This window comes from Lepidochelys olivacea, assembly GCF_965140295.1.
Source record: "Lepidochelys olivacea isolate rLepOli2 genome assembly, chromosome: 15".
NCBI classification, from domain to species: Eukaryota; Metazoa; Chordata; order Testudines; family Cheloniidae; genus Lepidochelys; species Lepidochelys olivacea.
The window spans coordinates 24,534,765-24,559,278 of record NC_140425.1 but is presented as its reverse complement, the minus strand read 5'-3'; the positions used below and the strand labels follow the sequence as shown (position 1 = coordinate 24,559,278).

Here is a 24,514-nt window from a genome sequence, read left to right as displayed (position 1 = left end):
CTGGGTTTCGATGAACTCAAGTATGTCCTGCTCCCTTCTGATGATTAGGCCCTCCTGCTGTTGGGGAAAGCAGCTGAAAAGCATGTTGTGGTATAATTGGCCAAAAATTCAGACAGGATGAGTGACAAGTTTCTATGGGTTGGCACGCTGCATTTTGGAGAAGGGATGGATAAAACAAAGTGGCTGGCTGAGTGATCCTATGTGATTGAATAGGCACAGCAGAGAGGAAAATTGTTCAATTGGAGTGGGGAAGTGTGCTCTGAGGAAGCCTGGAGTATTCCAGCTGCTTGTCGTCTCCACTTATTATCACCCACCGCACTTGCCTCAGTTTAGAGAATGTGGCATGTGTATAAACGCTACATGGGTTAGGGAGGTAAATACAGGAGACTGGCAAGCAATTTGGCCAATGGGTCTTTAGTCTAGGGGTTTATTTGGGAGCTGAGACTTACAAGTTTTCATATACAAAGTTGGTACTGTTGGTTATTTTTAATGAATATTTAATTACAGCCATACAACGAGGTCAACCAATCTTTGGAAAGGAACTAAATAGACTTTACTCTGCTAGTGGTCAGATATCATAAGTAAATTAACATTTAAGTGAAAACATTTGAAGCATGTAAGTAGAGACCTACTTAAAAGTACATGGTACTCCGTATGGTCTGACCTAATTCTGATTCATCCATTGACCTTGTTATATAAACCTCAGTGCCCCTTTTAGAGGGAGAGTAACAGATTACACTTCTGCATATTTATTTAGGAAGCTTAGTCTTGTGGGTATTCATACCCTAATTCTAGTGCTAAGTGCAATCACAACATTGATTTTTCTTTACTAAATGTAACCTACTTTATTCCTGAATAGTTTGCTTCTTTAAATGGGTTTTACATAATGGTAGATGGGAAGGCCACTCATCCTAATGCCCAATATTGTAGTTAATTAACAAATTGGTATTGTAGTCAGGGCCTTTTGTCCTCTGGTAGTGGATTGTATTCCTAACCTTGGCCAGATAAAGTGTCCCCCCTCCCCCAATAAACAAGAGTCCATCCATTGACTATTTTGAGCTGCATGGTTGAAAAAGCAATTTGTAACTCCTGAGGAAATTGTAAACCTAATCAAAATTCAAAGGTTGTGAATCCAATTTCCACTGACATTGTGCCATTTCAAAGCTGTTTTCAAGTGGAAGAGGCACAAAAGGTCTAGGTTGAAGGGCTTTTACCTCTCTTTCTTTGGTGAGATATTAGCACTTAAGCAGTGGGTGTTCTTCAGATTTGGATTTCAGGGTTTTTATCAAATTTCAGTTCCAGGGCTGTTGTTTTTTTTTAATGAAGAATTTGACCAAAAATTTTAAAAAAAAGCTTCATAAATGCTCAAAGGAGAGCTGTTAGAATAGCTGATTTTTTTCAGTTTGTGACAGACTGAAGAATTGGGGAGGTGGGGTGGGATTGTTTCAGGTGGACCCAAAATGAAAAAAAAAATGCAATTTTTTTGGTGAAATGAAAATTTGATTTCAGTGGGAGTTAGGCACTTAGGTGCCTCGTGGGATTTTCAAAACACATATCTGCATCCTTAGGTGCCTAATAACCTTTGAAAATCTAGTCTTCAGAGCCCAATTTTCCATTGTGCTCTATGCCCTTTCCTCCAGGCTTCCACTGGGTAAGCCCCATAAGGACAATACACCAGTGGCATGATTTAGAGCAGCACTTAGGTTGCTCTAACTGAGGCTGGGGCCAGGCTGTTGCAAAATCCAGGTGTTGTAATTGACTGCTATCCCCTGTACACACGCACACATGTACGAGAATTCAACTCCAAGTGACTTTTGTGAGTTCACAAATACTCTGGGGATGGGAACTGTATCAGTGCCTATGTAGATGGATAGGGGTCTCTCATTCTTGATGTCCTGTGATGAAAATTGATTGTCACCAAAATTGGAGGCATAAATTTTGCACTTAAGAGAATCTTCAATCACTTTATAAACTCTCTTTAATTAAACCTGACAACATCCAGTGCTGATGTTATTAGAAGCATAGGATGAGATTAACTAACGTGTTCAGGGTCACGTAGCAAATCCATGGCAGAAATGAAAATACAGATCCTAGCTCTAATCAAGAGACGACGTTCTTTGTATGGTAAAGTTTTCAGAGGAGAATTTCCTTACAATGGCCTTCTAGAATGAGAGGCCCCAAAACACAAAAAGCGAGAATATGAACCAACCCACTGTTATAATGCCACGGAACTACAAGTATATTAGAAGCAAGGAAAAAAGGCTTCTTTAAAGAGCTGCTACTGAAATTCATGCCGATGGAAAGAGTCCAAATGAGACTCCTATGAAGTGTCTAAGCCCATGTACATACTACCCCTTATGTCACTCAGGGGTGTGAATAAGGCACCCCCTGAGCAATGTAAGTTACGCCGACCTAAGCGCTGGTGTGGACAATGCTATGTCGGCGGGAGAGCTTCTCCCACTGACGTATCTACTGCCACTCAGGGGCTGCAGTAATTAAGTGGACGGGAGAGCTCTCTCTGCTTCGATGCAGCTGTGCCGCTGTATGCCCGGTAGTGTAGCCATAGCCTAAGCTTGGGTTCCTAGGACTTCCACGGTGGGACAAATTTCTACCGAAGTGAGGAATTTTTTCAGAAATAGGGGGAAGAATCCAGTGTGTAAATTTTCTTACATTCACAGTTGTCTTCATAAACCACCCCCAGAGAACCTGGCTTTCCCAGAAAGTTTCACAACATGAAGATGGTGTGATCATGATGGCCTAAAAGTCTGAGACTATGGAAATAGATATAGTTAATTGATCCTTTCAATAAAATTAAAAGGTTGCCATTGGTAGTCAAAGCTTAGGTCTGCATTAATGTTATCCCTCCTGCTATCTTTACCAGGTTCAAATGGATTTTAAAACACCTTCGATACTTTCCTTAATGCTGATGTATTGAATTTTTTTGAGCTACATTAGGAAGGCCACAGTCATGAATTACCCTCTTTTAAATATTTCACAATCACTGCTCCCAACAGGGCCAAGGTGAAGAAGGGTGTGAATATTCTGAGCGTGAAGACAAGCGATCCCCGGCAATGGAACGTGAAGCAGGAGGTGGGGAATGGTGGAAAACATTCAACCACGACCGTTAGCTGTCAAAGGATAGCACCAAATTCAAGGAACAGGTAAGAACGCTCGCATCTGCTCAGCATTAAACTCATTTATATCCATGGTGCCATCTATTGTTTGAAAGACTGAGGGCTCATGTTAACCACTACTTAGTAGAGCTATTAAACTTACGACCTGGAAATCTGGAGACACTTACATTAACTACGGTACCATCTGCTGATCTATAACTGGGCACTCACTTTTCAGACAATAAAACTTCTCCGTTTAAGCTGAAATGAATAGAATAGAGCTATTTTTTTTCCAGCATGAATGTCTTTTAAAGATCTTTACTGAGCATAGATTTGTCTGGCTTGATAGCTTTGATCTTGTTTCATCCGTGGTTGGTCCATCAAGTCGTCAATGAACTCTTCTATAATGAGCCTTGATTAACTCATAAGCATTAGTGTGGGATCATCATGAAAAGCTTTCGGTATTGACAATGTTCAGTATAATAGAAAAAAGTTGGGGTGGTTTTGTTTTTGTTTTGTTTTCTTTGGTATGTGGACAATTATTTTCTCCCAGAATTCTTCCAATCTGAAGTCCTCTGTACCTGATTGGGTCACTCTGAGATATACCAGAAGGAGGAGTCTGCCTTCCTTCTCACCATCAGGAGTAGACACTTATATGGATAATGAGTACATGTGATAGGATAAAACCAGATGAGGTATAAATGCTGATGCTCTAGGCCATAAGCCAACCACTAACTGCCGGGGCATAGGAAGAAATCCACCCTGTGTCTAATGCAGCATTTCTTGCACCTTTTACTGAAGCATCTAGCCACTGTCAGACAGAATACTTGACTCCAGGAAGCACAGGTTTGATTAAAATGATGATTCCTATGCTTCTGAGTTGTATGTTTTTGTTAAGGGTTAATCCAGATGTAACATACCCGTTTGTGACTGTTTCTCAGGTCCAGTCTTCTCCAATTTCAGGCAATTAGAATTGTATCATGCTTTTCAATGGAAGTTAGTTTGGCTCTCATTGCACATTACCATAACGAATGTTTACTGCTCTCCTGTGGATTAGATCCGTGCAAATGTATGATCTATATAAAACCATGTGATGCTTGCTTGGGTTGGTGTTTCATTAGCCCAACCTTGTTGCAGAGGGTCATAAACATTCAATCAACCTTAGGTTGGTTTGTGACGTCCCCTGCAATTGGTCTGAAGATTTGTGCAGTATTCCTCCAGGCACAGGGGAGTCTGAGGAAGTTGTAAACATGTTTTTACTCTGTGCTTGAACAACGAGAGTGCATAGCAAATGGTAGACTTCCATAAAGTGTCGAAACATCTGAGGGGCTTACTGGCTAAATCCATCTATGCTAGGTATGACTGCAGTTAGTGGAATTTGAAATAGAGAGTTTGCAAGGGAAAAGAGGAAGAATAAATCATTTAAGCCTGCCAAATAACCGTGTTTGAAAAGCAAACGAGGGCTTTAGAATCAGCATATAATGCCGAATATATTTACAGCTGTGGAAATATAATAGTCAGGTTATCAAAACCCAAATTAAATCTTCTTAATCCAATTTGCATCATGTCTAATTAACCTATAAAAATATTTTTAACACTGATTATGCAATTAAAAGTGAATGTGTTAATTAACACCTCTTGCATTTGCGTACGTAAATAGCCCTTTTCTTTCAAAAGCATGACTGGGCTGGGTTTGAATAGAATGTTAATGCAGTAGGAAGAATTGGCTAGACCGAAACCTTGATGCCATTAGGTCTTCAACCACTGTGGAAGTATATACCAGCTAATGTACTGAAATACAACTTTTACTAATCGAAGCTATATTAATGGGATTTCCTCACTGAACACAATAATGAGCGCCAGTTAGGTGTGTCTGTACTGATTTTCCATGGGGGATGCATACCGAGCAATGGACATAATGGTTGTTATTGAGTGTCATTTGGAGCCCTCTCGGTGCAAAGCACAAATTTTCTATTAAGCTAATTTAATTTGGCTAAGGATTGCAGGTCCCTAATGGAGTCTTTCTGAATTGCCACCAGTTTTTTCAAAGTAGCGTAGCCATGTAGCTTGTCTGTACAATGTAAAACACTCTGTTGCATAAGGTCAGATTAGAGAATGTGAGGTTCTGCTTGGGAGTTTCAGCTTCCACGTAGTTTAAGCTTCTCCTGCTGAAATTCAGTGAACTTGTAAACTTATTTGAGCAGAGAAAGATGGTTTCCACGATTGGTGCAAAAGGGCTGTTAAAACGAAGCAAATAAAGCTTTTTATTTCTCAGACGCATTATGAAAATGGGATCCGTTCACACAGCTTGCCATGGAGATAATAGCCAGATGCACAGTGTGGTGTTTTTCCTCCTAGCTCTATCAGCTCAGTTCCAGTAAAGCGCAGAGAATCTGTTTAGCGGGGAGAGAGAAGGAGAGGCCTTTGACAGCTGTACAGTCTTCTCCCTACCTAAAGAACAACTGGTTCTCCCCTTGGGCTGTTACACAGTCCCAATTTGGTAGAACCACCCTGATTCTCGGTGTGGCTTAGAGTACTACGAAATACAGTCTCTGAAAATTATTCTGGGCCAGCAAAATGAGATTGCATCCCATCGTTCACTGTGATCCACAGTGTTTCTTTGCAAAATCATGATGTTGTGATGATACAATGTTGGTGCTGAAATGACTTGTCGAGCACACACACACAGCAAAATCTGCCCTTTATGCCTTTCTCCCAGGCAGCCCCCATCACCTGGAATCCCTCATTTGCTACACCACCACACTTTGCTCTTTCAGATTCCTTAAAACTAAGGCCCTGATGTAGCAAAACACACAAGCACATACACACAGCAGTCCCTTGATTTCAAGTGCTTTGCTGAACTAGTAGATAATATCTTCCTAAGGGTCTGTAAGCACTACCGCTGTCCTTCAAAGAAGCATGGATGAAACAAAACGGATTGGAAATTTAAAAACAAAAACAAAACAACAAAAACCAGATAAAACCTAACTTTGCATCCTTCCCCACAACCCTTTATATGTTGTTTGTGTATTTATATTGTAAGGTCTTCGGGGAGCAAGGACTGTATATTCATATACATGTTAGCTTAATGTCTGATGCACTCTGGCATTACATAAACAATAACAAAAACCATGAGGGGGGGTATTTTATTCCTACTTAAAATGATATACTATGAACTCCTGAGAATTTAGGTAAACCACATGTTCCCAGGCTCCATAAACTTGTATTCTGAAACCCCAAGGCCATAGCACATTACCTTCTGCTCATCAAGAAAGATTCCACCGTTAAAAGAGAGTGACTTTTTGTTGCCAGAAGCAGCTTGAAACCAACAGTGCTTGTTTGCCCAATAACATAACCTGTTCTGAGCTCCATTTGACTCGTGATTAAGATAACAACCTATTGATTAGGGGGAGTGGAGCATAAACAACTCCTTTTGCAATTCATGTCCCTTTTCGGTTCTCTTTTCCAGGGGACAGTTGGCTGGACGGAAATGTGTCCTAAAGATAAGTGAGCAGATTTTGGTTGCTGTCTTAGCTACTTAAATGTCCTGATCCTGGTACATCATCTCCCTGCCATTCTGAGCACCAGCCTAGGGGCCATGTGGCCAGTTTAAGGCCTTCGCCATCCTCCCTGGGAATAGCCTCAGTGCAGAAGGGGGACGGATGAGAAGCCAGCTCTAAGTTGCCCCTTACAGCAACCCCAGACACAAGGTGTTCCAGGACAGATCAGCGGGGTGGAGTGGAAGGTGGAGCAGCATCAGCGTAGAGGAGATTGAGAAATTGTGGGAAGGGACTTGACTGGAAAAGCCTGTGCTCTGCAAATTCTGTCCTCTCAAAAGGCCCCCTAGGGACCGATGCAGCTAAGGGCTACTTTGGCTTGATATGGAAACTGATAGAGCCCCCGAAGTGCCTGAATAAGGCAGGCACAAGCTGCCTTCCTTCCGTCCTCGTGCTGGGATCTGGGATCTGGGCAAGGATGAATTTGTTCCATTCGTGTGTGTGTGTGCACGCGTGCCTCAGATCACAGCAGTCAGTGGTGGCAAGGCGTCACTCAGTGCTGGTAAGGGATTCCTGCTTTGTTGTCTAACACCACCACATTGGTTATGTATCTAACTGGGTAGAGGAAGTGAGTGTGGGAGAATGAAGAAACTGGTTAGAAAAACTGACCTGATGGAAAACCGCTAGAATGTAACTCTTCATCCCCTTGGCACTGAACTTTTGAGGGACCTGTGGACATATGGCTTTATAGTCATCTATCTAATAAAGAGCCATACTTGGGGAGAGTGCTTCCCGCTCACATATGAGACTGCATCACAGTTCTTTAGTCCCATCCCCTAACGCACACAACGCGTCCTTTTAACAGTCTGAGAATCTCTGCGGTCGTACTGAATGAGCGGATGATGTTACTGAGTTGCGTTTCGTATCATCTGGATGCAGAGGAAACCAAAAAAGCCATTTGAATTCTCTGCATGTCCTTGATCTATCAGCATCATATGAGGCCAAGTGACTCAAGCATGAAGCAAAAGAGCTCTTGTGATTAAAACAAAAACAAAAAAACAACAGGGCATGTGATCAGCGTGTTTCAAAGTAGTAACACATTGGGTGATAGTTTGTGTTTCTGGCTTTTTATTTCACTCGGAGATACGCAGTCCCCTCCAACATACACCCTCTCACATACCAGGGTATTATCTTAGAGCCTGGTTTCAGAGTAGCAGCCGTGTTAGTCTGTATTCGCAAAAAGAAAAGGAGTACTTGTGGCACCTTAGGGACTAACAAATTTATTTGAGCATAAGCTTTCATGAGCTGTACTCCTTTTCATCTTAGAGCCTGTATCTTCTCCAGCCTTCACAGTTTGTGATCAGTTAACCAGGAATTTCACAAAGCTCAGAGTCCTGGTGGCAGTGAATCAAGCCACCTGCTGACCTGAAAACACTGAGGTTTGATCGGGGATCGCTGCTGCTTGCACTGTATCCAGATGTTTGGTGCTTAAGGATCAGGGTTTCTCTTTGGAGTTGTTCTTCTGTGCGGTACTTGAGTCGGGATGGCACGTACCACATCTGTGATATTAGACAATGGGAAAAGACCACAGGATTTCATGGAATAAATTTACAACAGATGCTGGATTTGTGCCTGCAAACATTTGTATGCATAAACTGGCTAGTTAGCCATGGGAGAAAGCTGAGCCGCCACAGGTTTTTACTGCTGATGAACCCATGTGACTAGCAATTTCCTGTATCTAGAGGTTGCGTAGGAGCAAACATGGTTGGCTGAATATTTTATTTTAAATATTATGCACATTTTAGTGCAAATTAGGTGCAGCCCTTGGGCTACTGGGAAGGTACCAGTGTAACCCTCAGAGCTCCCAGTGTTGGTCATCCCTGAGTTGTACTGTGAATAAATAAGAGCCGTCTGTTCATAGTGACACATGGGATTGCAATTGTGTAGCTATCCTTAACATCGATAGAAATCACACAGCTAAATCCTTATCTGCGGCTTTAAAAGTATACCCTTCCCCTTTTATTTCCTTACCTCATCGAATTTCTCTCTGCTTATTTTCTCTGCAATTTAGGGTTAACCCCCCCCCGCAGTGCCTTATACAGGGTAAACCACAGCAAAGAATCCTCCAATGAATCATGTGAGTGCCAGGACATCTGCACAGACGGTGGAGGAGCAGCCAGCTGCACATTGTAATAGCGTGTTTTCTAGGCCACGGAAGTCTAGGGTTACAAGGTTGCTTCCCCAAGGAAGCTTCCATGAGGGCTCTTTCTTGCTGCTGTAAATGTCTGGAGGTATAAAGCCTCCTGAGCTCTTCCCGTATCTGGGAAGGAAGCAATCTAGTTCCAAGTCGAGGAAAAGCAGGGATAGGTTCAGTGACTGTAGCCCCAGCCTTTATGCCCGCCATAGATGCTAAGTAGGTGTATGCACCTGCTGTCTTGCTGGAGAAATGTCTGTTTTTCAGTCTCCTGCTTCTTTGGTGCTTGTGGTGGGGTGGGGGGAAGCAGGCCAGCAAAGCAAGACTAAAGCGGAGGGAAGGGGAGCTCTCTTGAGCATTAAGGAAAAGTAAATTCTGTGGGAGTCCACGTGAAATGAGTGTTTTGCTGAGGCTACATTACATTACTCTTTCTGTTTCATACTTTGACTGATTTGGCTCTGGACGTATCAATCATCAGTGTAAGAATAACCACCACAGCTCTTATGGCAACAATCTGCAACCCTCCGAGGTAGATGGGAGGGTGAACAAACAGACTCTTCTTTGAAAGAGCTGTGTAATATCAGGAGTTTCTCCTGGACTTCACATGGAATCCAACATAAATTTATATGGCCCGGGTTATTAGAAAAGGTTCAGGCCAAGGCAAAAGACAAATAGGGTCTGCATAGCTCAGAGGTCTTCAATCTGTGGGGTGTGCCCCCCTAGAAGGGTGCAGAGTAATGTTGCAGTGGTGCACGGCTGGGGCCTCAACCAGCCCCCACAGGGCAGGGTTAGTGCTGTGTGGGTTCATAGAGAAGAAAATAATAACTAGGGATGAGCAAGCCGAACTGGATAAAATAAGAACCATCCAGGATCTCTTTGCAGGTTCCAAAAGTTCAGTACACACTTTATTTTTTATATTTGCCTCCTCTGCAGTTGCTGTTTCTGTCTGGAAGCAGAAGGGCTGAAGCACCACAAGGCAGGTTGGTCTTAGAGCACTTCTGGCCCACCTATAAACATCACAAAAAAGCCCCTTCTCAGGAGATTTTCTGCTCAGGTTTGCTGGCTCAGCTGGTTTGCATAGTTTGGAAAAGCTTTTTAGGTGATTATCCAAACCAAATGATCTAAACCTTTTGTGGTTTGGCCATATCATGTAATATCCTGGCCCGGCTTAGAGACCTCAGTTCCTTCTGACTACCATCCTCGTGTTCCATTCTGGCTGTATGTATTCTGATCGTTGTTTTGTTTCATTGGTATGTAAACAGCACACAGACTAGAACATACTAAATTGAATTGGATTGTGAAATCACACAATAATGGCATGACTTTATACCCATTCCGTATTGAGAGACTGACTAAATAATAACTGTCATTCACAAAGTCTAGGGTGAGATTTTTTTCATTTTTTTTAAAAATTTTTTGACAAAACAAGCATCTTTCAGAGTGACTAGAAAATGTACTTCTATCTGCTTTCCAACCTGGAGTCCCAATGACTTCTGTTTGGTGGGTGTGTTTTTTACAGAGCTCTTGGCATCAATAGAGCAGAAGTCTGACTGTCATCTGCATGTCTTTGTTAACTAGGCTATCTAGGGAAATCTCTCTGAGGTGCTGCACTTTCCTGGACTGACACTTCTGTTTATTTTCCTCTTTGCACATAAAAGCACAACTTCTGGTTTTAGTTCAGGTCAGCTCTTATTTATCCGTGTCACTTGGCATATTTGGGGATATTTTCGCAGCTATGATAATGCTGCCTTGTGATTTGGAAGAGGTGGAAAATAAGGGACAAAATGATGCATAGCCAGGGTGTGTGTGTGTGTTTTTTACAATCTTAGAAGCAGAAACATCTGCTAGAATCCATAAACAGCTGAGTTCAGCAACAGGGCACCATGCTGCTGAGCAGCTCTGCTTTCCTCTGTAACTTACGCAGCAGTGAAAGGAAATAAATCAGTCAGGCAATAAAGCATGAAGCAAATTGGGTGGGGGGAACCCCCAAATCAACTCTTCCGAAAAGATTGAATAAGATCCCCATTAGTGCTCACTAAAGCAATCTGGATTATGTATCTTATGCACTCCACTGTCTCTACATGAAGAATTCCATAATAATAAATCTCATCTGAACTGTTCTGATTAGACTTAGACAACAGCACAGGAAGCCATAAGAGTAGGCCCCCAAGAGAAGTTGGTAGAAGTCTGGTTGCTTGAGACATTTATAACTGGACTGGACAACGCTCTAGGAAATATACTGCACTAGCAGGGAACCGAACGCAGTGATCTTATAGCTTTGTTCCAGCTCTAGCTTCTGTCAAGTCTGTGTCAATTAGCACACTGCGGACAGTGCCCTACCATAGTTTTAAGTGTTAGCACATATTCATCTGAGACCCCTGCAGGTCCCTGGACATCACAGGCTGAGCTGGAGACAGGTGGATGGATTCTTTACAGTTATTTCATATTCTAAGTGCACAGAAAAACCTCCGCACTCCCTCTCCTGTACGACTACATGGTAATGGTGACCCTTGTATGAGCCCTTCACAAATTAATTATATATGTGCAAAGCATTTCTTAGAGTTACAAGTTAGTCATGATAGACTAATAGAACTGCTCAGTTCGGGCCAAATCTGGAGGCAGGTGCATCCCTGACATGGCATCTCTGCTTGTGTGGCTATAGGTTCCTTTTATTAGTAGGGCTGTGCCTTTGGCTCACCAAGCACAGCCATGATTTTGACTTGAATCGCAAGTTCTACCTCTGGCTGCTCTTGTGCAGAGTTAGCTAAGTGGTGTTATTTGCATACATGCAGCTGGTGATGGTTTTGCATTACAAATAACCCAGCCATTCATAGATCATATTGCCTGCCTTTCCTGTTCATGCATCTATGATAGGGCCAAAAATAATAGCTAGGGAAAATGTTGATATTTCTTCTTCTTTCCTCTTTTCTTTTCTTCCAGCTGAATATCAACACATTTCATTGATCTCACCCATGGAATCCATTCCAGCTGCAGTTAGTTGTAATGAGACTATATTGGAATGGCCAAGAAATTTAATTTTATAAGCGCAGAAAAACGTTCAGTGGCACAATCTGAGCGTGGTTCTCAGGATGGTTTTAGGGTTTAAGGTTGAAGTCTAACCCTCAGGATGCATTTGATGGACCTAATTCTTCTCTCACTAACACCAGTGTTACAAAGGTGTCACTCCACTGAGCTGAATGGAATTACTCCTGATCTCACACATGTAAGGAAGAGGATAATCGGACCCCTCTATATCTGAAAGAGGTTTGTTTAGCGCCTCATTGCTAATATTCAACGCTGGTTACAAGCATGTTGTTTTGAGCAAAGGCCCCTATGCGAGGGCCTGCCCTTCCACTCAGGTGGTAGCTGAGTAACTGGCATGTTGGACCATACGTTGGCTCCATTGCGGTACAACACCAACCTGTGAAAAGTAAATTCCTATTCTTCAATTGCATAGTTCTCTCTCTCTCTCTGACTGTGAACGCAGTAGAAAGGACACCTTTGCTAGCCTGTGGCCTGTGCAAAGCTTTGCAGACTGGTGTGGGAGTATATTCCCTTCTTACATGCCATTGTACTGTTCAGCCATGGCGCAAGCAGAAGGAGCAAATACCGCAAGGGTGTTGTGGTTTTTTTGCAGCACTTTTCAGCGCAAGAACAATGTGAGCGCTCGTGAAACCGTTTGACTAAATCACGCTATCTGTGTCACAGACTGACAAAGCTAAAAACATTGACCGTTCAGGCTGGTAGGTTCCAGTTAACTCTCCCCGCTGTGTGCTGCAGTACATATTTCACATATCAAGGCAGAGGTTGGGTTGTCTCGTTTGAAAAGCAAGGGTGCTAGCCGATCGTGGACAGGGCACTACTACAGCCGACATAATAGCTCATACTTATCTGAGATCCCTGTCGTTCTCTTGACGTAAATGACTACGGATGAAAGAGGGTTTCCTGCACTGGCTGACGTGGGGTCATCCTCTACCCACCACGCAGAGGCATCGGAGATACCAGAGTTATTTGTATGCAGTGCTAGTGTAGCTGTGTTGGTCCCAGACAAGGTGGGTGAGGTCATATCTGTTATTCAGCCGACTTCTGTTGGCGAGAGAGACAAGTGTTTGACTTTACAGCGGGATTGGCCAACGTGAGACTGAGAAGGAGACAGAATTTACCGATGTACATTGCCAAAGAGCCACAGTACCATGTCAGCAGCCTCCCACCCCGCTCCCAGCGCCTCCTGCCTACCAACAGCCCAGCCAATCAGCACTTCCCCCCCCCACCTCCCAATCAGCTGTTTTGTGGCGTGCAGGAGGCTCTGGTGGGGAGGAGGAGGAGCGGGGCAGGAAGGGGTGGAGTGGGGGCAGGGTGCATGGCAGAGCTAGGGGTTGAGCATTGAGGCCCCCCACCCCAGCACATTGGAAATATGGCGCTTATCGCTCCAGCCTCGGAGTCGGTGCCTGACAAGGAGCCGCATATTAACTTCTGAAGAGCTGCATGTGGCTCCGGAGTCACGGGTTGCCCACCCCTGGCTTACAGAGAGCTCTTCTGTATAAGTACAAAGGTTTGTCTCTCTCAGCAACAGAAGTTGGTGTCATGCTTTTATGAATGTTCTGGCTTTGGTTGGTTTCTGTCACATAAATGTGGTGGGGATGAGGAGAGGAAGGAAGAGTTTAAATTGAACTGTTTTTAATTATACTATATATCTCCTAGTGACTGGGCATGGTGGAGCTGGATGGCTCCATTTGTCATCAAGTTGGTCTTTGTGGGTTTGAAAAACAACTGATTATGCATCATTTACATATATATAATGACTCCGATTCTGTCCTGAGTTACACCCATACAATCCTATTGTTTGCAGTGGACTGTTTTTATGTAACCCAGGGCACAATGGGGTGTGGTGCATTTAAGATTGGCAAATGCATCCCCTTATAATATTTGCAGACCTTTTAATAGAAAATGCAATTGGATAATAGTGAATATGCAAATATTGACCACGCATTTTCACAGAGCAGTGTGTAACACATCCTCTCCTATCTCAGGCTTTTCCCTGGAAGCCTGATACTTTTTTCCTAGTAAAAACCACAGGAATCTGGCCCAAAGGAACTAGACTCCCTCCACCAGGCTGCCCTCAAGATCCCCTCTGCGGCCACCAGAGGAAGGACACAGCTTTTAATTTTTAGCAGAGCTGTGCTATTTAGTACATAATATATGGTGTAAATAGGTCACATAGTATTGCCTCTGAAATACCTTACTCCACCAAACATTACCTCTCCCAGGTTCCATCCTGGACCACGGATACACTTCTCTTCCATTCTTATTGCACCAATGTTCTCATAGCACCAGCGTGAAATGAGTTTATTAAGGAAAACGTAAGCACCTGTTAGTCTCTTGAATGGATCCTGGGCTTCCGGTTGCAGTTAAGTTTCCAGGGGCGAAACCCTGGCTTCATTGAAGTCAGTGTCAAAACCCTCTTTGACTTCAGTGGGGCCGGGATTTTGCCCCAAATGCTTTAGTCTAGGCTGAGTTTTCCCTTTTCTGAGATACAGCTCAACACATTGGCTATTTTCCTATCCTCTTTTGGCTCTTCAGCAGCTCACATGCTCCCTTTGCATGTGTATGTACATCAGCATGCGGGATTATAATTATTACAAAAGTGGTTTTAAGTAGCACCCCATTGATTTTTAGTTTCCACACTACAAATTAATGGACTGAGTGTGCACTCTTTGTAATCAGAGCAGTCAAAATTCAATAATGACTCTGCCACAGTATCCGAGTGACCTCAGCCACTGAATTCTTTCCAATTTCAACTATTTGTAGGGAGAATAGCAGATTTAGCAATGCCGTTTTGTTGCATTAAAGCAAAGTGCCCTGCCAACCAAAGTTTTTCTGATAGACCAGCCAACAAGAATTACAGTAGTTATTTCTTTCCTAGCGTCCAATTTAAAACGGTAGTGTCACAATGTTAATCGCTGTGCAATAGACATAAGAAATCGGTAATGTGCATAATCTGCATAAAATATGCCATTATAACTACTAGATTACAGCCAGAATAGAAGTCGATTGGCATAGTTCAAGGAAAAAGGAAAAGGAGGACTTGTGGCACCTTAGAGACTAACAAATTTATTTGAGCGTAAGCTTTCGTGAGGTACAGCTCACTTCATTTGGATGCATTCAATTCAAGGAATGTAACTTCTCTGGCCAGCTTAGTAATCATTTAGCTAAACTTAGGGCTCTTTAATTGTGTATGGTTATTGGCCCCTATGGCTTTTTTCCTCCTCTTTTATAGACGTTGGGTGAGCCACCCTGCTGGAAAATGCTATTTCTCAAGATGTGTCTTGAATACATTACATGCAAAATGTTCAGAAACTTGATGAAACAAAGTGGGAAGACCATATTCCAAGCGGGATTTTGTTCATTCCCAAATAACATCTGCTTGGCTGGTTGGACCTGTAGAATTCCCTGGGTCGGTTATGCCTGTGACTCTCTTTTCATGATGAGTAAGTGGAGGCTATGTTATCCTAGTTAAAACTCCCTCTCGGACAGTGAAAATGCACAACAGGCAATGGGTATGTTTGAAAAATTCTCTCGTGCTATATTCTTCAGCAAGAAAGGACACTTCTGTAGTCTTCAAATGTTCATGCCAAATGTGCTTTGCATTAATGACAAAATTCAATTTGAGTAGGAAGTGATTTTTTGCACAAAGTAGATTTCTGCAAAAACTTCAAGGCAGCTTTTCACAGTGCATTTGGAGTTGGGAACAGTCGTACAGTGGAAGCCATATGGTATTTCTTCTGGTTTCCCTGATTGGCAGAAGTTACCCCTGGGCCCCTGGTTGGTCATCAGAAGCCATTTTGACTGACTTTCTCAAAGTCTTATTTGAAGTCTCAAAGTCTTTTTTGTCTTAAAATTTCTTCACCAAAGAAACATTTCAGGAGGAGGAGATTGCCTGAAGTGAGGTAATGGACATTTTCATGTGAAGTTCTGTGAACAAAATGTTCTCACAGTCCTCTGCATTCCAGTCCTCTTCCACCCTGTGAGGAACAATATTCCATCGCATATGAACATAGAGTACTCGGGGGCAACAGGCTCCATTGTTGCAACTGAGATAGCATCGTCCCTGAGGCAGCTTTCCCAGTTCTCTCCTCTGGCTTGCAAACTTGTCCCCCAAACTCACCTCTGTCTGGGATTTCCTTTCAGTTATGGCCAGTAAAAGGAGTGACAGGTTTCAGAGTAGCAGCTGTGTTAGTCTGTATTCGCAAAAAGAAAAGGAGGACTTGTGGCACCTTAGAGACTAACCAATTTATTTGAGCATAAGCTTTCGTGGGCTACAGCCCACTTCATCGGATGCATAAAAGTGGAAAATGCAGTGAGGATGTTTTTATACACACAGATCATGGAAAAAATGGGTGTTTACCACTACAAAAGGTTTTCTCTCCCCCCACCCCACTCTCCTGCTGGTAATAGCTTGTTTAAAGTGATCACTCTCCTTACAATGTGTATGGTAATCAGGGTGGGCCATTTCCAGCACAAATCCAGTGAGTGAGGAAATGTAGCCACTTCTGGCCCCAGGCGGTGTGAAGAGAAAGACAATAAGCTCCCTTGTTTCAACCCTGTCTGTCTCAGGTATTTATCCTGCACTCATGACTGTGGTATGTGAGTGCCTCACAATCATTAGTATGTTTAGCCTCACAACGCCCCAGGGAGCTAGGGAACTACTGTTATGCACTAAAAAGAAACGGAGTACTTGTGGCACCTTAGAGACTAACCAATTTATTTGAGTATGAGCTTTCGTGAGCTACAGCTCACTTCATCGGATGCAACCGATGCAGTGAGCTGTAGCTCATGAAAGCTTATGCTCAAATAAATTTGTTAGTCTCTAAGGTGCCACAAGTCCTCCTTTTCTTTTTTTGAAATACCTATAAACATCTGTCCCACGGTGACTTACCTGTGGTCACACAGGAAGTCTGTGGAGGAGCAGGGAACTGAACCCAGGTTTCCTGAATCCCAGCCTCTTCTGCCCTGGATTACGTAGGAATAGAACTGGTGACCATTTGCAAATAAGTTAAAAAAAATTCTTCTGTTCCACCAAACTGTTTCTGTTTCTTAAACAAGCCCTTTGGCATTGCACTGGGCTGCCCCTAACTACAATTTAGGCTGCTTCTTTGCAGTTCTACTGTAACTATATTACTAATTATATCATGCAAAGATTGCCCAACAATGGAAAAACAAACAAAATACCCGTCCCTTATGACCACCTTTACTAGCCAACAGTCGGAATACTCCCTGTTTGTAGGTTGGGAATGTGCATAAGTACAAGAGAACGAGCTTTGCATTTGCCGTGAGGGTTACCAAATCCAGGATGCGTTGGGCTGTTAGAGGCAGCAAATTCCACAGCTGGGAACCCTCCTCAGACAACTGTCTTCATAGATTCAACTCTAGGCACAGCAAGAGGGCTTCACATAATCCTCACCAGTCACAATGAGGGCATATGGAGGCGGGAGAAACTGGTCTGAAAACTAGTTGGATTGTAGACCGTTCAAGTCTTTATAGAAAAATCATATCATCATGCTTCTATGGAAACCTATCTGGTTCAGGCCAGGACTTCCCTTACAAACATGGTTAGGCACAGATACGGTATCTGGCTAACTGAATTTTCTAAGTGCTGCAGAGGAACAGTGTTTTAAGTCCATAGAAAATCAAAGCAATCATGAGCTAGAGTCTTGCTTAGAACAGTTAACCTAGAAATATAACAGTAAGTGCAGAGGACGTGATCCCTAAGAACGGGCTGGGAGCTCAGCTTTTGAAAGTGTTACCCCCAGAACCACTCCGGAAGGGGATTGTTGCCATGTTCGGTTAATTGGACTGTACGGATTATTCTGACATGCAGCCTCTCTTGCACTTTTCAGTATCCCCAGGGCTGAGAGAATTACTGAGGTGTGACCAAACTTGCAGTCACTCCTATAAGCAAACATTGCAGAGTCCGATCCTGCTCCATAAATCGACATTGCTCCATAGGGCGATGCTGATTTATATCCATCGGGGATCTGGACATCAATGTGAATTTAAAACAGAACCCAAGGAGGTAGTGAGTGCCCCAGGGCTCATTTCCAGCTACCAAAACCCTAGACACTCACTGAAAGGACATGTTTGTACAGCCCCAGCTAAACTGGTTGTTCACAAATATGCTCCAACTCTGCAAATGTTTGAAATTGAAATATTATCTCTCTCTCAAATGAACACTGATTTCACTGGGTTCACTCTGAGTGTTGCAACCCAACAGCTGGTTGAGAGCTGATGTCTTTTTAGCTGGCACTAAAGGAGTGTGCTTTTCTAAAATTTATTAAGAGCGAATACATTTCTAGCAGAATTGTAGACGCTGTAGCGTGTAATTATTTCCCAGAAATGCATGATTCGCATCTCACTCTTGTGATGAAGCACACACTGAAAAAGAGCAGATGGGGAAAACAGCCTAAGCATATGGGGCCTGATTCAGTGCCCGGTGAAGTCTACGGGAGGCCTTCCATAGACTTGGGTTGGGTCCTCTGTGAGCAATTTTAGCATGGATGGGATAATAATTACTAATAATAAATACCTAGCTATTATATAGTCCTTGTCAGGAGTAGATCTCAAAGTGCTCTACATCATTGTCCTGGTGGTGACTCAGTTTCCCCACCTGTCAAACCAGGATAATGACTTTGTTGAAGGTCACACTGCAGATCAGTGGCAGAGCCACAAATAGAACCAGGCTCTCCTGGGTCCCGGTCCGGTACTCTAACCTAAACAGGGGGTCCTGGAGCTACCTGGGTAACCTTTATGGATGGAACGTTGGAAATTCACACTAATGAGCAGCGGTGAATACAAGTCTGGAGGAGCAGAGACTTCCACTCTTCAGCAAGTCCCAATCCCCCCTCCAGTTCTACACACACACACACACACGTTTGGCCCCCACTACCCCAGCCTTATCATAGTGCAGGCACAAATCCCCCAGATTTTTTTCCCTCTTAGCCTCCCTCCCACCTCCACCAACCATAAAATAGGACTTATGACTTTCTGTGTCCACTCTGTGGACCGGACAGAGGTTTGGGGCAAAATTCATCCTTGGTGTAAATAAGTGCAACTGGTGGGAATGCACCTGTTTACTTCAGGTCTGGATTTGGGCCTGGGCATCCCGTCACCCTCCCTTAACCACCAGGCAGAGGCTTTAAGGCTCTTGCCTTAATCGGCTCATGACCGTGTGTGAAACGGAACCTTTGGATTCAGTGTGGTGTTATACCTCCCTCCAAGGCCTTCCCTAGGAGAGTGCGGGGCCCGGGGCAGAAGTGATGAATCTGTGACTTCGGGGACTGACCATGCCAGCCATTCACACTGGCCCACGGTGGTCCCCAAAGTGCAGGGCCCAGAGCGGGTGCCCCGATTCACTATACCCAAGGGATGGCTCTGCCTCCGTCCACAGCTGTCAGGGAGAATTGATGTAACCTATTGGGTTCCTATAGAACAAGTCATATTTGGAAACTGTTTCCCCTTTTCATCTCGTCCTGTGAGAGGGGATAGTTTTGTGGTGTCTTCCCCTAATATGGGTGGTAAAACAGGCCTCTCTTTCACATTGGTGCTTTCAAAAATATATTTAGAAGGTGTGTAATTTTGCCCTGTCATCTTGCTCATAAAGTTGTTTGGTCCCAGGCCATGTTCTTGAGGCATTTCCTAGTACGTTATAATGCATTTCCCCCATTCTGTACACAGCTCTGTAAATACAGCTGAGGATAAAAACAAAAAAACAACAAAAAAAACCCAGGCATCTAATTCTTCCCTCAGTGTAGATCCATAATTCCTAAATGCCATTAAAGCTATACAGCCAATCATACCAGTTTCAGAGTAGCAGCCATGTTGGTCTGTATCTGCAAAAAAAAACCAGGAGGACTTGTGGCACCTTAGAGACTAACAAATTTATTTGAGCATAAGCTTTCGTGAGCTACAGCTCACTTCATCAGATGCATTCCATCATACCAGTGTGTGTCCTTCCTCGACAACACTTGTGAGTAATGGGCCACTCCACGAGTGACAAAGGTGAGTAGTACACAGCCGCTTGTTTGCTTATACCTATTCTCTATTAATTTCAGTGGAAGGTGTGTGGTCAAATCCCCTGCCCTGCTTGGAGAGACTCAACCAAGACTACTAAGCAGAGGGCTCGAATCTGTGTCCTATTTTCACTCCTGGTGAAAATTGCTAGGGAGCCTGTGGGAACTTTGCTAATCACTCTTATGTCTATATGGCAGATATTTGAGTCTATAGCTCTGCACTGTAAATTGGAAGTACCATATGTGGCTGGGGTGGAGAGACACGATTGAAGTGGTGACTGTGACATCGATTCAGTATAAGAACCTCATTTGGATTTGGGGTATGCGCTTGGCTGCGATAATTGTAGTCTGCTTTGAAGATATAGCCGCACCATGTGAAATTACACACATGCGCACACATGTCTCCTTCTCCGAGAAAGGAGAACATTAATGCTAGCTGCTTGCTAGTAGCTACTCTGTGGGGTGACTTGCTATTCAGAGTTGTAACTGTGTCAGTCCCAGGATATTAGAGAGACAAGGTGGGTGAGGTAATATCTTTTATTGGACCAATTTCTGTCAGTGAGAGAGACAAGCTTTCGAGTTTAAATGGAGCTCTTCTTCAGGTCTTCGAGTCATGAGACCAGAAGAGCTCTGTGTAAGCTCGAAATCTTGTGTGTCTCTTGCAGCAACAGAAGTTGGTCCAATAAAATATATTACCTCACCCACCTTGTCTTGCTATTCAGACTTCTTTCATTATTGGAGACTTCATCCCATTGTAATAGAACCGGAACCATAAACTCACTGAACATTAAATCTCACCAAATGAGGATAAATCCATCCTCATCATCGTATCCATTCATTATACGCCACACCTAAACGTAGCCATTATATGAACAACATAGCCTCATAGCTCAGTGTCTGTACTTTGACCTGTTAACCTTATACCCCCAATTGGGGATATTGCAGATTATGTATTCCTTATGCCACCCGATCCTAAACCGAACTTCACACCCCCTGATAATCTGTACCTTATTCCCTGATAACCAGAAACTTCTATGCTTAAACTCTGTACTGTTTTCTTTTTATTTTATCATCTTAATAAAATTATTAATGGCTGGTGAGCTGCTCAGCTTTGTTAGAGAGATTTTCCGTAGACTTAAGAATGCTCATGGGGGGGATTTCATTTAGAAGGAGCCATTTCCCTGCACAAGTCAATAGAAGCAAATAACTTTGTCTTTCCTGGATACAGCCAGATACTATAGGGAAAAATCACTTGTTTAAACAGAGATTTTAGGGAGGTCTTTTTTTAGGCTTTTTAAATGAATTTTTTCCAATATGCAGTTTAGACATATGTAAATGTAATGAACTAATAGTTTAAATCTCAACAAATATTTTAAGCGTATTTATTATAAGCTGGTTCCTAGGAGTACCTGTAAGCATACCTACAGAGGACATAGCTCCTCTAATAGAACAAATGCTAGAGCAGATTTTCCCCTTTCGCTCAGATAGTAGAAGCTTGTGGTTCTCTCTGTAACTGAAGATCCCGGTTCTTTCCACAATGATACTGATGTGGGGTTCAGCTATTGGCTGTTGGTGGCCAGAGATTGGCTTCAGTGTAATTGATGCTATAGTGTGAGCAGCTATAGAGAAATCGAAGACAGGTAAACAGTGCTATCTCCCACAGCAAGTCTCTTATCATTGCATGACCAAATCACTCTCCCAGTGTGTACTGTTTGGGTTTTCATCTCCTTGCTCCATGCTTAGTGCAGAAGGATAACTCCTGTCCTGAGATGGACCACTCTCACAGGCTGTGGAATGAGACCGAGCATGTGGTGGACTAAGGAGAGGGAGTTCATGTAAGTGAGCCTGTTTTCCCTTGACTGGCTCCAAAACTCTCACTCTAAAGCTCACGGAAAGTTTGCTGGCATCCTGTCTGTGCTTCCCTGCTCTTTGCCCCTCTCTGTGCAGAGTGTGTACTAGCCACGCAGAACTGGGGGCATGAGATTTTGCACCCTGTGAGTTTTCAGTCATTGAGGAAGCTCAAGAGGAGCTGGAGATTTGGCGGGTGGGCCCTCATCTCAGAAAGTAGGAGCCGGGAACAAGAGAAGTAATGGTCAGGAGTTGAGCACGGACAAGATTCCAGGACGCCAAAGAATTGGATCACAAGGAAGCAACCAGGCTTCATGGGATGGGATGAAGGAGAGAGACCTCTAAAGGGTCAGTTTGGGTAAAAATATAAGGATACTTCTCCAGGCCAAATTTTTTATGAAGCTTTTGAAGTTTCCCCTCTGTAATTAGAAGCAGTAAAGTGTAGCTCAGGAGCGTGTGTTGGTCCAGTGGGTTTCTTTACCTCTGCGTCACACTCTCTTACACCTTACGACTGCTGACTCCAGTGGCAAAGCTTCCAACTATTAGGAGACAAACAGGGTTGAGTTTACACTGTAGATAATTGTGGTGACGCTCTATAGGGCAAAATCGAATTAAATTAGATTAGAACAATTTCTACAGCTAGAAAAAAGGAACGTTCACGAATGTCACTTTCTATTCACTAATTAGAGATAATCTCATAAAAGGAATTTCTGTATTGAGAACACCAAGTTTTAAATCTAGGATCAGAGTCTAAATTATTAAAATAGAAATATATGTTTAAATGTATTATTCACCCTGCCCCATTTATGCTTTTTTCTTGTTTTAGTGTATTTCTCCCTACTGTGCAATGCAAACAGGCCAGTCGATTTCACTTTTGTTTCTAGCTGGTTACATTTTCTTGACATTCATGCAGGGGAATATTTAAATGCAAACCAAAACCTGTTTCCATTTTAATTCAGAATAAATCATGACACTTTTAAAACTTATTTTTGCAATTCTCAAACTTTCAGCCCTTGACTTCCTATTGACCCACAAAAGGACTAGTCACATGCATAAAATTGACCACGTGTAAGTCTCTTTATAGGATCAGCGCTTAAACTATCTTCCAGTCCCTTTAATTCATACAGATGCTCTGTTTCCACTTTCCCCTGTTAGGCTTTGTGTCTCCCCGGTGTTAGACTTGATTGTGTGGGCAGAAAATGCCACCCTTTTTCTTCCTTCCTGGTAGATGTACAATGTATAATGACTGTTATTCATCAGATTGATGTTCTAGCTTAAAAATACCACTCAACACATCCTTCCCTTCAGTTTCAAATCAATTTCTGGGAGGAAATTGATCTGATTAGTGACCTATTTGCCAGCACAGAGGCATGGAAAGTAGTCGGACTGACCTCTGGAGTTTGTAATGGGTAGTACATGTGAGCTCTTTGCCGGCACCCAAGAATTTTGGAATACGAGCCTGAGCGTCAGGGTCTGTAGTGTCAGAACGGGGAAGCTGCTGATACCCTATCACAGCCATAAAGCTCACTGTATATCTGATAGGCAGCAAGAGGGGCTGACGCAGTTTCTCCCTTGCACCTAGTCCTGGGGGGGAGGGGGGTGCGTTTATTAGAGAGCTGCTTTCCCCCCAGCTTCTTAACTTCTCCTCCCGTCCCACGCTTCACATACACCTTTGTCATATAACAATGGCCTTCCCTGCAACTGAAGAGGGTCTCATGTGGGGCATGTGTATGGATCAGCCTGGTTTTGTGTGGGAAGGAAGCGCTAGGAGGCCCGCAGGGCCAGGGAGCTGCGATCTCCCTGCATGGCAGCAGAGCACTTTGTCATCAGGCCACCCAGCCAGCCTGTCTACCACGGCCCTGTTTCATTCAGCCTATGCCTCTGTTAAACATTAATCAAACACTGGGGGCTCTATTAGCTGGAATGGCTCGTTCCTTGCAATTTTACCAATAAAGCCATGGCAAGCTGTGGAAGGCCGGGCTGCTCCTTCTAAATAAATACATTTTTCAGCTCTCTCTACCTATAGTAAAGCCATAGGATTTCTGTCCTGGACCTGGCCTTTACAAGACAAAATCCACAGGAAGTTGGCTGGTTTGTTGTTAACTTGCCAGTAAAGGCTGCACTTGCCCTATGAGCGCAAAAGCCCGGACGTGTTGTGTCTGGGGTATTAGTACAAAGCCCTCGGACTAGTGTTTATTCTGATGTAGGCAGGTGGTATTATTTGTCTGTTCCTTTAATACCTAGCATGGCAGTTCACAGAGATTAAAAAAAGACACAGGGTAAACCTTTGAAAAGCAGCTAAGTGACTTCAGTGCCGAAGTCCCGTTTTCAAAGGGGACTTGAGCACTTAGGAGTCCAAGTCCCATTGACTTTCAATGAGACTTAGGTTCGTAAGGGCCTAGGTCACTTTTGAAAATAGGATTTATCCCTCTAGGTCACTTGCATTGCTTTGCCATGCTGAACAAAGGAACACCTAGACACCTTTACAAATATGGGTCCTAGTGCCTAGATTTTCAAAGGCATTTAGGTGCCTAAATATGCAAAAAGGCACTTTTGAAAATCCCACTCAGTGCCTAAATCCCTTTTGAAAATGGGACTTAGGTGCTCTTGAAAATTTTACCCAGAGCCCCACACCAAAGAACAGGAAATCTACGTCAGGCTGAGGTAGAAAATGAAGTCCCCACACTAAGGCATGAGAAGAGATCAGAGAAGGGAGAATTGAAGCAAGTGAAGACAATAGGAGTCTGGTTTATACTGCAAACTGAATCATACAGGTTTTGAGAATGAGGCAGTGAG

The 24,514-nt window shown here is 43.3% G+C and overlaps 1 protein-coding gene across 1 annotated transcript in view; it reads left to right on the top strand.

Annotated features, from left to right (window-relative positions):
• TMEM132C (transmembrane protein 132C) overlaps nt 1-24,514 on the top strand; it is a 298,136-nt gene that overhangs the window by 162,823 nt on the left and 110,799 nt on the right. The window contains exon 3 of the mRNA XM_084648976.1: nt 3,015-3,161. Coding sequence (XP_084505102.1) covers nt 3,015-3,161 — 147 coding nt within the window. The remainder of the gene's footprint in view (nt 1-3,014; nt 3,162-24,514) is intronic.